Source organism: Atractosteus spatula, chromosome 1 (genome assembly GCF_055471065.1).
Source record: "Atractosteus spatula isolate fAtrSpa1 chromosome 1, fAtrSpa1.hap1, whole genome shotgun sequence".
NCBI classification, from domain to species: Eukaryota; Metazoa; Chordata; class Actinopteri; order Semionotiformes; family Lepisosteidae; genus Atractosteus; species Atractosteus spatula.
The window spans coordinates 35322698-35337834 of NC_142706.1; the positions used below are offsets into that span (position 1 = coordinate 35322698).

At 34.2% G+C, this 15137-nt stretch overlaps 1 protein-coding gene across 3 annotated transcripts in view; it reads left to right on the forward strand.

The window, feature by feature from the left end:
* Positions 1 to 315: 315 nt before the first annotated feature.
* The window catches only part of rab28 (RAB28, member RAS oncogene family), a 40099-nt gene continuing 25277 nt past the window's right edge, over positions 316 to 15137 (forward strand). For all 3 annotated transcript variants that reach the window (XM_088924851.1, XM_088924842.1, XM_088924833.1), the window contains exons 1-3: positions 316 to 484; positions 11110 to 11206; positions 14181 to 14269. In XM_088924851.1, the coding sequence (XP_088780977.1) occupies positions 410 to 484; positions 11110 to 11206; positions 14181 to 14269 (261 nt within the window). In that variant the 5' untranslated portion in view covers positions 316 to 409. The remainder of the gene's footprint in view (positions 485 to 11109; positions 11207 to 14180; positions 14270 to 15137) is intronic.

Here is a 15137-nt window from a genome sequence, read left to right on the forward strand (position 1 = left end):
ACTAAACTACACGTTCTCTCTGTTTAAGTATCTTTAAAAATATCTGACCCTCTGACCCCGTTTACCTTAGCGACAGAGACGCGTCACGAGTGGATTAATCCATTACATGAATGAATGTTAAACGCAGCATACGAAACGTTGAATCAACACATACACATTTTATTATAAAATACTCTCATAGGTAATATAAAATTTGGGAAATGGTGTACAACTCATATAATATTGTTGCAATATATGATTGTAATCCCTACAATACTGTAATGGTATTTCCCCAGTTTTAGCTTGCGGTAAATATGGCGTCTGGTTGCTTAGCGCTGTTCCGTTTAATCCTGAGCTGATGATACTATTTGTTTCATAAACGTTACATTGTTGTTGTTTTGTTTATAAAGTGTAGTGTTTATTAAACATCATGTCGGATTCGGAAGAAGACAGTCAAGACCGACAGCTGAAAATTGTGATTATAGGAGACGGAGCCTCTGGAAAGGTGAGAGATTTTCAGATTTGAATGATCTACTGTAGTATTGCAGCATCAACATATTTCGGATTTAAAACGATTGTGATTTATCCAGTCATTGCTTCAGCTTGGGAGCCGGTGTTTCTCGAAGACAAAGGTAGAAATACAAAATAAAGTAGGTTTCTTGTTGTGCCCTTGAATTTACACTTTTGGAAATTATATTCAAAACAATATTTACTAGTTCCATTTTAGTCGGGGATGGACCTAGACTAGTAGCAGGAAATTTTATGTGCCATCGCTTAATGTGCATTCAATTTGGTAAGATTTATAAAGACAGATTTTCTTAATGATATGGAGGTGAACGTAATTTTTATCGAGCAACAGTTGGATCCCAGTACTGGCGAAATTCTTGCATTTCCATTACATAAGTCTAAAAACCGAGTAGTATTTCGTCTGCTGTAACTTTTTCTTTTTTCCTTCTCGAAAACAGACATACAGCACATTTTTTACCCTCGAAACTTCATATATTGGTACATTTGCCTGCAAACAGAGTATTTCCTTTCCAAACCAATTAGAAACTCCAAATTCATTTCCCTTTATAGACTGAGGTGTGAATAAATGGATTCAATGAAATAGCTCCTATTTGTTGTGGAACAACAGATGATATTTTATGATATTTTGAGATGCTGCGCTTTGCCTTATGCAAGGCAGCAAGTAGCATCATCTGTATGTGACCCTTCGAGGTAATATAAACATCTCATAAGAGGAAAGTGCTGATACTGCAAACCTAAGGTTTTTAATGCCAAGAAAGTAGCCTTAATAACATCTGAATCGCTCAGTTCTACAAGAAGGATGTGCCTGTTAAGATTAATGATCAATTCCGAAGTTTAATGTCTGAAATTGGAGACATTTTACATTTTCATGTATTTTTACAAATATGTCCTTGTGATGGTCTGGGAAGATATTTGTCAGAGCAGCTCTGATTCAGTCAAAAGCTTAATGTTGATAATCACCCTGTCCTCAAAATGTCTAGTTCGGTGACAGTACATCACAAAGAGATAATATAACACTGCGTTTTAAATTCTTGGGTACTGGGTATGAACAGTCATTACGCTGGAAGGGGGGGGACACAGGGAGGTCTACATTTTTACCTACTCGTATCTGTTTCATAGGATTAAGCCCAAATATTGTACGCCATAAACACATGAGATGGGCCGAATAGTGGTTTATAACCTTTCTACACATCTTCACGTGTGCGTTCAGCTCGTTTAGCCTTTTTTTTCCACGCAGCTGGTCCTTTACAGAACTTCTTTTTCGCTCTTTCTCTTCTGTCAACAGTGTACCACGGATATTGAAAACGTAAAACAACAGTAACTATATTGTAATACTGTACAATAGGGTTATATTGCTTAATTAAGGAAATTGCTTAAACTACATGTATTATTTCTATTACGTAATGTATTAAAGATTATGCTGTGCACCGGTAGATTAAATGATGTTCCAGACCAGATATTTCTGAGTTCGAATAGCGTGTTCTCCAATTGACATTTTACGTTTTCCGTCTTTTAAATATTTTTTTAATTTAAGTTTTCAATAAAAATGTGATTCAAGGCTTGAAGAATTCAGGACAAGATTTCGGGATTTAAGACGTGGTTTGATACTTCATCATTGTTTACATGTACAGTGACCTCATCAGTCGGTCAAGCCTCAGAGTTTCGACTGACATCTCTCGGAAAGTGGTAGTTATTAGGCTCTTCAACACCCTTGCAAGCATTCTGTAACTTTCTGGAGGGTAGAAGGCCGTCACGATATTGAGATGGTATAATGATTGTGTTTTAAGCTACTCTAATCAGGCATACACACACAAAAAAAGACTTGTGTAAAAAACGGAAGACCACGCGCTATACTACATAGACGACGCATTACACAAGTTCCGCTCCTGCCGACGTAAATTGCAGGAGTGATAAATACGGGCGCATGACAGGAGCACGCCTGTTTTTGCTTGACTACAAAGTGATGTAAGTAAAAAAACGTGTACAACGCAACAACTGTAGAACAAACTTCAGATTTTAAGTACTTAGGAAAGCAGTTTTCACCCAGCAGCTACATTTTCTTCATTAGAGTTTATGGATTTTGTTCCTCTTGTATTATTTTTATTTTGTCAATTACAATTTCAGTAATTAAACATAATACTTTGTCACTGAAAGATCCTGCTGTGATTTGAAACCATTTCTAGGGTGGAATTCTTAAAAACGCCGCATCACACTTATCACAATGTAAATACAATTTAATTATTTGTAAGAGTAATTTCAAACGCATAGAGTTGAGGATTAGCTTTCTAAATCAGTATTTTGCATCGACTGTTACTTCAAGCCTATATCTATCCTTAAAAAAATCCACCCTCTAATTTAATATATTTACAGTGTTCAAGATTAAACAGAAGTAATCCACATTCAGTGCATTTCTGCAAAGTAAAACATTTGTACAGAAGCTGCAGTAAATTATATATAAAACCAATATATTTCAACATTCTTTACGTTTTAGTTAAAAAAAAACTTAATCGCAACCACGGTCTTGAGTTGGTCTCTATAAAATCCTGCCCTTCAAGTGTGATTTTGATTGACTTGTCTTGGTCTCTTAATATTGAAACAGAATAGCCTTATCCCAGTGGTACAGAATGTTGTCAAGTTAAATTATCGTCATTTCTGTGTAGAACTTTAGAACTGTGCTGTTGCAGTGCTGTTGTTGGACATTCTACGACGGGATCTAAAATAATATAGATTAAATTTAACCCCCTAATGTGTACAATATCAAGTTCTTTCCAAGAAGCTTTTGACAAAGTTTTGACTCAGTTCATTTTTTTCCATTTCTTTCTAAGCAGACAATACATTGTTCACCATTGAAGAAATGTAACACATGTAGAGTATACAATTTTAGTATGACTGGATTTTTTCCTAAATAATTTCTCATAATCTCTAAACTGGCTTTTGCATACATAAATAGCACATTCATTAATTCTTCCAGAAAAATAAAACTTCTCACTGGGTGAGAGATTGTGGGACATACAGATAAATATTTCATGTAGAATTAATACACATTGATTTTTGGAAAATATGTAGTGTAAAGTACAGTGCTGAACTGATTTCTTTTGCATGCCTACTCCCCAGTAAACACTAGTGTTTTCAGAAGACATTTGTGTCGGACACCATTAATACGCTAAATGCTAATCAAATTAAAATAGAAATAAAACAAGTATCTCAAAGAGATGTCATGGAAACTGCAAAATTGTTTTTTGGAATAATGGTATAATACAGGTTTCCTGTACCACATTGTGATGCTTTCTTTGTAAGCATCTGACAAAGACCATTTGCTTATCATATGGTGTAAAGCCAGACCAATTGAAATTAAAGATGGTAAGAATATTTTTTGCTTAAGAACAGTGTTTATAGCAAAGAAAAGTGGTAGTCATGATAATCTTAAACAGTCTCCTTTTAAATGTATGTCTAAACTTTATATAATTGAGCAGAAATGTAGTCTGGTGAGTTAAAGTGCTTTTGGGGTTATTTGGTTCCTCCTTTTTTTAAACGGAAAAGTGAATTTAAAGTTATTTAGGCTTAAGATGAAATTGAATGGGCTTAGTATGAAGATTCATTTTTTTAAAAGCAAATTAGCAGTTGGATTTCCTTACAGAACATACAAGAGAAGCAGTTTTCACCAGATAAATCTTTGGCAGGAGCTTTTTTAAGTCTTTGGCAGGAGCTTCAGTAAGTTAATGACAATTGTAACACCTTGGAGAATTGCCAGGTGCCAGCTCTCAACTGTCTGCATGATTTACCTGCTTCTAAAAAAATACACCTCCTGTTTGGATGTGTACTTTGACTGACATTTTGTCTGTGTTTTCTTTCATGAATTTACTCACCAATTGCTATTGGATGAGTTTTTCTTGGACTCCTTCTCCTGTAATTCCCCCCTGTGGCTGTCAATTTGTAGACAGTAGGAAATATTTAAAAGTCTTTCCACTACCTGAAGTGGAACCTTTTTTTTTAAAAAAAAAGTATCTCCATCTGCCTTTAATATGGATTTATATTTGCTTAGAGGACTAAGGACGATTTTGTGTTCATGATTTGTAGGTCTATCACCATATAGGGTACTGCTAATTTATTTCTACCCTTATTATAAGTATTAAAAGTATTATAAACACTGGTTATAGGAACTGTAAGCAACTAGGAACAACTACTACACACCTAAACTTAGACATTTTTAAGTGTTATCACAATGTCCTCATTACTTTTATATGATGAGTGCCAGGGCACTATATTTGCTATACAATATATTTGAGTACAAAGCCAATTGTGGGTCTAGTAGAATTGTGCAGGTATTTAATTAATCTAGGTTATGCTGATTTTGAACAAAGTTGTCTTGTTGATGACAATTCCTTTAATTAAATGGAGTTTAATTTAATATAAATACCACTTGTATATTCATAATCGTATAAGATTAATAAAATATGTAATGGAATCGTTGTGTGATTTTTGTTTTTATTGTGATAATTTATTGTTCCTGTAGTTATTTCACTTTGTTTAATATTTTGCTGGTAATTATTTGTTCTTTCTTAAAGGAATTCCAGTAATAAACAAAGATTTTAACCCCAAAACCCATGAGCAATGAGCTTTGATAAAAATAATTTTCTCCTTATGTACTTCGTTCTTTTGTTTATCTTGTTTATACTATTCACATATATAAAACACAACTTTCCCTAAATACTGAGAGCGATTTCCAGGATGTGACATTTGACATCTTCATTGAAGTGTCTCATGTAATCTTGTATTCTAAAAAATATCTCACGTACTGTCTGGCTTTCTGTAAAGTACCAAATATTTGTTTTGTTTTTTTAAGTTCATATCCAAACACTAAGTAGGATAAGCACAGGGCCCTTTTTAGCTTGAACCTTTTGACTTCTTTAAAAGAAGACCTCTGGATTATACTAGTGCTTCTTTCCAGGCTATTTCAAACTATATGACAACAAAAGCCAAGCTACTGTAAAGCCAAAAGAGAAATGTCTGGCTTGGTTAAAGTGAGCATGTGGAGATTGCTTTTGCAGTTAGTGATTTTTTGGACTATTAAAGCTGAGTTTTCTATAGCCTAGTTACATTAGCTGCCAGCGGTTTCTCATACCAGTGTGCATGCACACACTGTATTGATCCTTACACTTTCACTCGGATGGCCATAAGTTAAGTACTTTCTTCGCTGATGATTAGACATCATGTCATAACAAGGCAAGTATTATGTGATTTGGTGGTCAACTTGTAACTTTCAAGAAACACAACTCCAAAATTTCTATTCACATACACTACTGTGTGTTTTACAGTACAGATATAATGCTGAGACTAGCTCAATGCTATAGTTATGGTAAAATGTAAAAATATATTTGAGTTTGCTTGCTAATTTATATTTCTGTGAAGATTAAGCTGTAAAGCTAGCATTATGACATGTAGAATATTTTAGTGTATTATTTTTCTTCCCATTCATTAAATTGAATGACACTTGGCATGCTGAGGCTTTACAGCAATTTTCCAACTACAAAGAGATCTGTCATGGTAAAAATCTGTCCGTATTTTGTGGCTGTAAATGACTGCAGCCATCAACCTTTTTTGTTTTTTAATCTGATAAACTAGGTGATTTAGGACTTGTGTAAATAATAGTTCAGTGCCTGTAGATTAAATATCATCTTAGAAGTAATTAAAATATCTCCAAATTATACTATATATTAAACAGCAATTTATTTGTAGCTTTTGTAAAGAGAATCTGTTTTGAAATGCACACACATTTGTTCGTTTAAATAATTAGCTATAATATAATTAGTGAAATGGAAGAGAATTATATTTTCTGCTAGCAATAATCATACCTTCATTGTTTATGGTATATTACATGTATTATTTAAATTTACACGCACTAGTATATAAAGCTAAGATAAATTTAGTTGTTCAGTACTTTTTTCAGTATATTTTAAATTAACTATCCAGTTTAATTTTATGACTTTTGCTGTGTGCTTCATTCTGTGTTTTAACTTAGAGATGTTATACTATATCCTTAAACAGTGATAGTACTGCAATGATTGGAAAAAACACTTGTGGTAATTGAATCTGTCAAATCATTGAGTTAAATATTAATTTGATGAAAGAAATGCAATAATTTCTAGTCTAGCTGGTCCGAAGCTGCAATTTCTTTTTTCACTAAAAAGATAGTTATTTACCATAGTTAACGAATTTAAGAACTTCAGCATTCTGGGGGAAAATCCTGAGTGTTTTTTAATTAAACTTTTATTATTTTAAGTAGTGTTGGTAAAAATAATTATGAGAATGTAGGACTATTTTAGTGCAATGAAACAACCTTTGTCTTGTATTTATTGTTATTTCTGCTTTTAATTGTGATCTGGAATATACAAAAGAAATCTTGGGTTCTGTACTTAACAACCGTTAAAATGATTTTTTTTTCAACTGTGTGTTGCTGGTTTAGTACTTGAATGGCTTTAGGACTGTGTGTACTGTGCCACCCATCCATTTTCTTTACTGGCTTTATGCAGCTCATTGATGCAGGGGGAGTCAGAGCAGGGCAGGATATAGCTTGGAAAGGACTCCAGTCCATCGCAGGGCACTCATACACAAACACACACACACTCACGCCATACTCAGTTTTTACCGAAACCAATTAACCTACCAGTATGTCTTTGGACTGTGGGAGGAAACAAGAGCAAGAGAGGAAAACCACACGATCATGAGGGGAACCAACAAACACCATGTGTATAGCATTTCAGGAATTGAACCCAGGGCCCCAGCATTGCAAGGAAGCTGCACCACCATGCTGTACACGTATAATGTTATTTATTCCAATTATTCTGCCTGTATCATTTAGCATCTTTCTCTGTGCAGATATACTGTATGGTTGAGACAAACTATACTAATCCATTGTAGAGGCACAAATCTAGATTCAACATAAACATAACATAAAAAAATAGGTTTATTTCTATACATGTTGACTGTGATGTTCTTCATCATTTGCAAGTGGTCAATAGTGGTTTTGTGTGTGATAAGCTGTGATATAATCATACTAATGATATGGCATACAGTACACTGGGAGAGATTTTGCACTTAGACCAAAATTCAAGTCCAAATTGAAGCATGAAGTTTTGAGTAATATTTCCCACATATAGATGAGCTCTTTTGTGGTGGCACAAAATCCTTTCAACATATTTGAAACTTGATGCAACAAGATAACCACCAGGAATATTAAAAACACTTGAAGTTGACAACAAGGTCCCTCCATCATACCATTACATTGCCTCCGCTAAAACAATATTTCTTTAATCTGACCTCAGTAAACATTTTATTGTTTCTTCAGTATGAGAAAGAGAATGGTATTCATCAGAAAATGTAATCTTTTGCCAAGTCCTATCTATATTTATGTGTAAAATGCAGTCTGATCCATTTAAGTTTATTCATTTTAGTGGTGCTTAGATTAAATGCCTGGAGTTTGATGACCATAATCAAACATCTATTTGCATATGACGTCTTGACATGACCCCCAGTTGTGTTAACCACCATAATGAAGTAATTACTGTGTGGGAAACAAAATTCTCAGTTGGCCCCCTTTTGTCAAGGTTTTAAAAATAAGAGGAGGCAGTTTGTCCTTTGTAGCTTGTTTGGTTGCAGGTATCTAATTGATCTGAGAAACACGCCCAAACATTAACGGAACAAAGCAGTGGAATTGCTATAGACAGCATTGCTGGGTAGCTTATTCTATACTCCCACAACACTTTTTTTATAAAGAAGTGTCTCCTGTTCTTAGTTTTAAAAGTACTTCCCCTTTACTTTACATTTGTGCTTTTAGTTCATGTTTCACTCGTTTATTCTGAATAGATCCATTGGGTTCACTTTTTTAATGCCTTTGAAAATTCTGAGCCCTTGAAGTGAGCCCCTTTATAGTCCTCTCTGCTCAAAACTAAAAAAAGACTGAGTTCTTTTAGTCAGTCAGAACAGAACATTCCTTTAAACCCAGAAGTGTAACTAGGCAGATTTAAGAGCAATAGTGTCTTTTTTTGAATGTGGTGACCAAAATTGTACACAATATTGCAGTTGGGGTCTTACAAGTGCATTCTACAAAATTAATATAACATATCTTGTTATATTTCTATAGTTATATTAAAATGTTCACTTCTAATTATTTATCCCAAGATTCTGTTTGTGTTTTTATTGCATTTTCTGGAAGACATAGGCCTTAAATGATGTGTCTTGTTCATGAATTGCTTAGTCACACTTTGTTTCCCTTGTACATTTATAGTTTGTTTTTGCTTTTTGCATATTTATCTACATTGAATGCCATCAGCCTGCTATTTACCGAATCTTTAATTCTAAATCTTGCTGAATCGCTTTTGCAGGTCCTCCTGTTTGATATCTGCAAACCTGACTAATTTGCTTCCTATACCAGAAGATCTCGATCTTTTGATATTATAAAATCAAACACTGTCTTAAAATCTAAATATGTGATATTATAGTTTTAATTTTTGTCCGTTACTGCCGATTCTTGTTTAAAGAACTCTGGTAAGTTAGTAAAGCAAGACCTACCTTTTCCAAATCTGTGTTAACTTTTCTCGAATCATGTTACCATGCTGATTCGTAATAGTAGAAAGGGCTATTTGTATTTCCTTGGTTCAGTTTTGTCATATTTTTTTATAGATGGGTGCTACATTAGCAATTTATCAGTCAAAGGGTAATACTCAGGTTTTGAGTTAATATTGGAATCTCTTTTTACCTTAAATACAATTGACCTGTACCTGGAATTTTTTTTATCTCAATTGCTTCAAGTAACACTTCTGCCTCTTCTATGCTAATATAATAATACAGCTAAGGAACAAGTAATAGGTTTATTCCATGCTGAAAAGAGAAGAAAGAAAACACAATGTTTCGGCTGTAGAGCCTTCTTCGGGTGTAAGCCACCTGAACTAATAATACAGATATGTGCTTTTCCTAAGACTGGAGCTTAGTCAGTGCCAGAAATGAAATGTTCTTTTGAAGCATCAGCCATCTGCCTTTACATTTTCCTACCAGCTTTATCCAGTACAGGATCACAGGAGGAGTTGGAGCCTAAGCCGGCAAGCAATGGGTGCAAGGCAGGCTGCATCCCGCTCAGGAACTACAGTCCAACACAGGGCACACGCAGGCAAAAACACACACTCAGTTTTTACAGAAGTCAGTTAATCTACAAGCTTGTCTTTTGACTGGGAGAAAACTGGAGCACCCAGAGGAAACGTACACAAAATGGCCCCAAGCACTGCAAGGAAGGCAATGCTAACCACTCCCCACTGTGCCACCCAGCTTTCAGTATTTTACAATTAATAAGCTTTATTTTGTATAGTGCCTTTCACTGTACGTCATCACAAGGTGCTGTACAAGAAATCAAACAAAGTAGACAGGTATACACATATTGCACATTATAGTAATTTAAACAGTTGTAAACTAGAGTATAAAAATGAGTTTTAAAAGTAATGTTTTTTATGGATGATCAGATATGGGCTGGGAGATGAGTCCATAGTCCTGGATATGGGCTGGGAGATGAGTCCATAGTCCTGGAGTAATAGAACTGTAAGGATGGTCTCCCAGTGTTTGTAAGCTTGTATTGGGAACTAAAACAAGGTCAGAATTTAAAGAGCCCAAATTATATTTAGGTGTGTAGGTAACTGATGTAGTCAAAACATTCAAGCCCTAAAAAGGTGAACAGGGGTATTTGAATTTTGTCCTGAAATCCACAGGAAGGCAATGCAAGAAAGCTAAAATGGGTAATATCTGTTCAGGTATGTTAGTTTTGATTAAAGTTTGGAGAATTTTAAATGTGCAATTTGTTAAGAATGTGTTTGGATATATACCACTACATTATAATATTTAAGCTTCAAAAAGTGTGAATTAGCTTTTCTGCATCAGACTACAAGAGTTGTAGAAGGGTAAGCACAATGTTACAAAGAAGAAAAAAGACACCTTCACAACATGAACGTGAGCACTAAATGCAAGGCTCGAGTTAAAAACTACCCCAAGATTCCTCACTTGAGTGCTTGAACTGATTCTAGCACCATCAACAACAACATAACATAACATTGTGATTGAAGTTCATTAAACTTCATTTTCTTTTTTATTGTATTTTTTAAAATTTACTAAGCCATTTAAAACACTGTTTCTAGCTGTTTTCATTTGCTTATTCTTTGGATTAAATTGGTTGTTTTGGATGGATGCATTTCATGTTGTAAACTATCTACCAGCAATGTAGAAATATTTCCTCTCATTTGCACCGTGCCAATACATCACTGCAGTTACAAATGGTGAACCTGTGTGTTTGGACACTTGCAAACACTTGGACACTTGCTTATTTCCCTTTCAGTTGTTGGTTCATACTTGAAGCTTAAAGAGGAGCGCAAAAATAGGTGTAGAGCTGTGATTGTTTCTACAGGCATATCACAAACTTATATCATCCTACATACAGGCTAATCAGGACAGTGAGCATTTTCCTTGTCTTCATCTTTGCTATCTAGAAAATCTTTACTTCTTCAATCTGAAATGTTTTCGGTGAATGTTATAGAATTAAATCATATTTGTTTTTTTTTATTTCAGACGTCGCTGGCCACACGGTTTGCACAAGAGTCTTTTGGGAAGCAGTATAAACAAACAATAGGATTGGACTTTTTTCTGAAAAGATTAAACATGCCAGGTGAGAATTCCTAAAAAAATACCTCAGACGTTTATTAGCATAGCATCTGTAATACTTGTGCTGACCAGCAGACAGATATTTTGAGAATTTTACTTAGACGTGTTTCTTGGGATTTCTCTGTCTTAGGTTCTAACATACAGAGAAAGATGAAAGATCATTATGGTAGATGCAAAACCATGTGTCCTAGACATCTAGGGATGTAATAAAAAATGCCTATCACAGAGGATATAATAGAAAATGCCTTCATTTAAATGCATATCAAATAAATCTTAATACTTATTTTTACCTACAGTATTGTTTCCAACTGTTTTCCAGTTTCTACATTCAGTTAATTCTTAGTTTATAATTTAATATTAGACTCAGAAATATTACTGCCATAACATTTCTTAAAATATATGATTACCTTTTGTTCATCTTTAGAAGGTTGTTTTGTATCTTCAGTTCCAGTCCAGTATTTGCTTGTCTTCTTTCCGCTATGCCTCAGGCCTGGCACTGTTTTTCATTCTTTGCTTGTTCGATGAAATGATAAAGTTTGCTTTACTCTTACATCTGGTCATTAAGCTTAGAAACGTGGAAGTCAACAGCATTTGTATTTTTTTTTTTTCACATTTTTCAAACTGAGTATCGTCACAGACCATGTAGCTGCAACTTCAAACTTGGCAGTTGTACTGGCATAAATAACCCATTTAATTTACTACCAAAACTGGGTTCCTGCCTCAACCAAGATGAGAGCCTGACTACTGTTTTGATGTGCTCAATGATGATATGTGACCTGTAACTCCACTTGTTTATGAATTTGGCAGATGTTATTCAATTGAAATAAATTTAAATATAATGATTTGGTATTCTTGCATAAACTTATACAACTTAGAACTTATACTTATGTCTACCTGTCTACCATTTTGTTTCCACATTAATGTCAGCTTCTGTTTTGGGTACTACTACATTGAACTGAAATCAGATTTTGTCAGGAACCAAAGTTGCCTGTGATTTTCACCTTTGCAAATAGCCTCCACTAACATGGGGTCATTAAGAGTTTGGCAAATTTGTTTGGTCAGGTAGCTCGAAACATAGGTATCATTTTAGAGTCTAAGGCTTTTGGGGCATTTTCAGGTGTGCAATTTGCTAGTTAACTGGGACTCAGGCCTTAGGGAAAACTCTGTCAATAACAAATATTAGATTGTTGTACCAAATACACATCCTTCATGGGAAAAGGCTTGACATTTTGCACCCTTCCATAAGTCTACAGAGTATTAAAACTGTAATAGCGTCGTATGATGTGATTACCTTTCCAAAAGTGTTAATTAAGATGGCATGATAGCTCAAAATATCTTGTAAACGCAATATTTCAAATCATTTAAATAAAAAATAATAAAGAAAACATAACCATGATGCATTTTTGTTTTCAACATTTTTCAAGACAAAAAAACAGTGAGGGCTAGTCTGTATGAAAGTTGTAGTGTCACTTCTTTCACAGTTGCTGTCATTTAACTGAATGTTATAACTGACTTCATAATAAATCATTTGTCTGAATGGATGATTTACAAAATTAATAATGTAGATATTTTATCCAAGGAAAATAGTATTAGGTAGAGATTACTTGCAGACCCTTTATCCAGCTTAGCTATGATGTATAGTCTAGATGTATTCACTGTGAAAATTTCCCTTCCTTTATAAATGTAAGTGAATGTCAAGTTGGTCCTCTTGTTGAATTCACTGTCAATCAGACAGTCTGCTCAGACAGTTTCTTAAGATGTAGTGTAAAATACTTCTTGGAGCCCTTTGGTTAGTGTCCAGTAAATAGTGTTCAGTGTGAAAGGATTTACTTTTTACCTCCTAGTGCATGATGGCCAAATCAATGTTTTTAGTTCTTTCTTGGCTGAACAGCACTTACAGCAGGCTTGTAGCTATGAGCCAAATATACTTTACAGGATCACTGCTGTGTCCCAATGGAGGTTAGAAATCTGACCAATATAAACTACATACTGTGTAGTCTTCTTTTTTTTTCCAAAGGAAGAAAATATTTATTTTAATTTGGTTTTGTAGCTCTCCTACAAATTGGGAAGGATTTTTTTGTATATATCTTTTTTTAATTCACATTTTTCTTTGAGTCCTGTCTTTGTCAGAATATTGTACGTCACACATACTGTATCTGGAATTACCTGTAGAACTTTGGTCGGTGGTTTAAAAGAATTTTAAAATATATGCTATTATAGCTATAATAAGGTGAGTTTCTTTTTCGTTGTCAGTGCAGGTGTGTAGTAACTAATTGTAAATAACTGATAATTCACGCTTTTGGATTGAAAGAGAAGAATAATGTTTTGATTTTTTTTTCTGTTGAAAATGTAAGCAAGATAAGATGTAGTATTGTACTTCACTAAATTTAGGATTTACGTAATTAGCCTAATGTGGATCACAGCTCTTTGTGACAGATTAGTTGTGTTTTCACCCATACAGGCAAGCCAGTGATGTTTCAATCTCCAGATTTTAGAAGTAAGAGGCAGTGTACAGGATAGTGAGGTGTGGTCCTGAATGTACTGCAGTTATTGGAGAGAAGGCACTCTAATTATATTATTCAAATTATTATATTATTATATTATATCTCTTATTAAAATATTAACTGAGTCAAATCAAATGCTTACACAGTTTTTATTTATATACTATGTTTAATATATACTATATACACATTAAGGTTACTTGGAGTATTTTCTAGAGTTGTTGCGGTTTGGTACTTAATTATGAAATTCTTGTGTTTTTAATGTTAGTTTCTTGGGAAATCCAAATATTTTCTGCTAGTATTGGGCATAGGAGGTCTGACAATGTTTTCTTTTTCTAGTTTCATATACTCACATTAACAACATTACATTAAGAACAAAATAATACATTTGTTTTCCAAAGGTCTTGCAGGGTTTGACTTGACATTGCTTGGTGTTGGTGAAAGTACTGTGTTATGGATTGCTTTTTTCCCCCTCAGGAAACCTAAATGTTACCCTGCAAGTATGGGATATTGGAGGTCAAACAATAGGAGGGAAAATGCTGGACAAATACATCTATGGAGCTCAGGTATTGTAAAAAAAAAATCAATCATTTTACAAATACAGCTGTATTTAAAATATTTTTAGTGTGTTCTCTTGCCAGTTGTTTTCTAAATCTGCTTTGCTTTTGTACTGCTTGTATTTGCATTTCACTTGATTTACTGTGAAATTAAAATATCTGTCTTCGGGGATTAAATTTCCCTCATTTATACAAAATTCCCTCATCAGCTGCCAGGTTTTAATCACAAATATTTATGATAGATGTGTAAGTGCATATATTTTAACCATATCGGGGAATAAAACAAAACAGGCCATACAAGGAGCTATGATGTAAGATAAGCTGCACATTAGGAGAGTATAGTATCTTGGTGATACATTGTAGTGTATTTTTTCTGATTGATCCAAGTGTTTCTGAATAAGTTTGAATGAATATGTATGAAACCAAACAAATTTAAGACAGCCAAGCTATATGCCAGAAATAATTAGCACCATTGTATAAAAAATAATAACGTGTAACTGGCTTCACATTTTCTGAAACTGTGTTGTGGGTTTTATCTTACCTGAACCATGTATTAGCAAGGATACACATCATCGTTCTGTTAAAGGTTTGCAGCTGGAGGAAAGAAGGAGTCCACACTGCTAATAACATCCATTAAGTCTGTGTCCAGTTATTTCAGAGTTGGTCTGAGTATAATAGAAATGATTGTGTGGCTCTGTCTTTGTGCTTGTCCTGCTAAATGACTCAAGTGCTCGTTTGGCTGAATGAGGCTTTTTTAAACACTAGAAGACTGTGATAGGTAGGTGGCTGTGTGGTTTCATACACTCACAAAACATCTATGCAGATTAGTATTTTAAGGGAGATTGCTTACCATAGCTCAAGATGTTCTAACTGATCA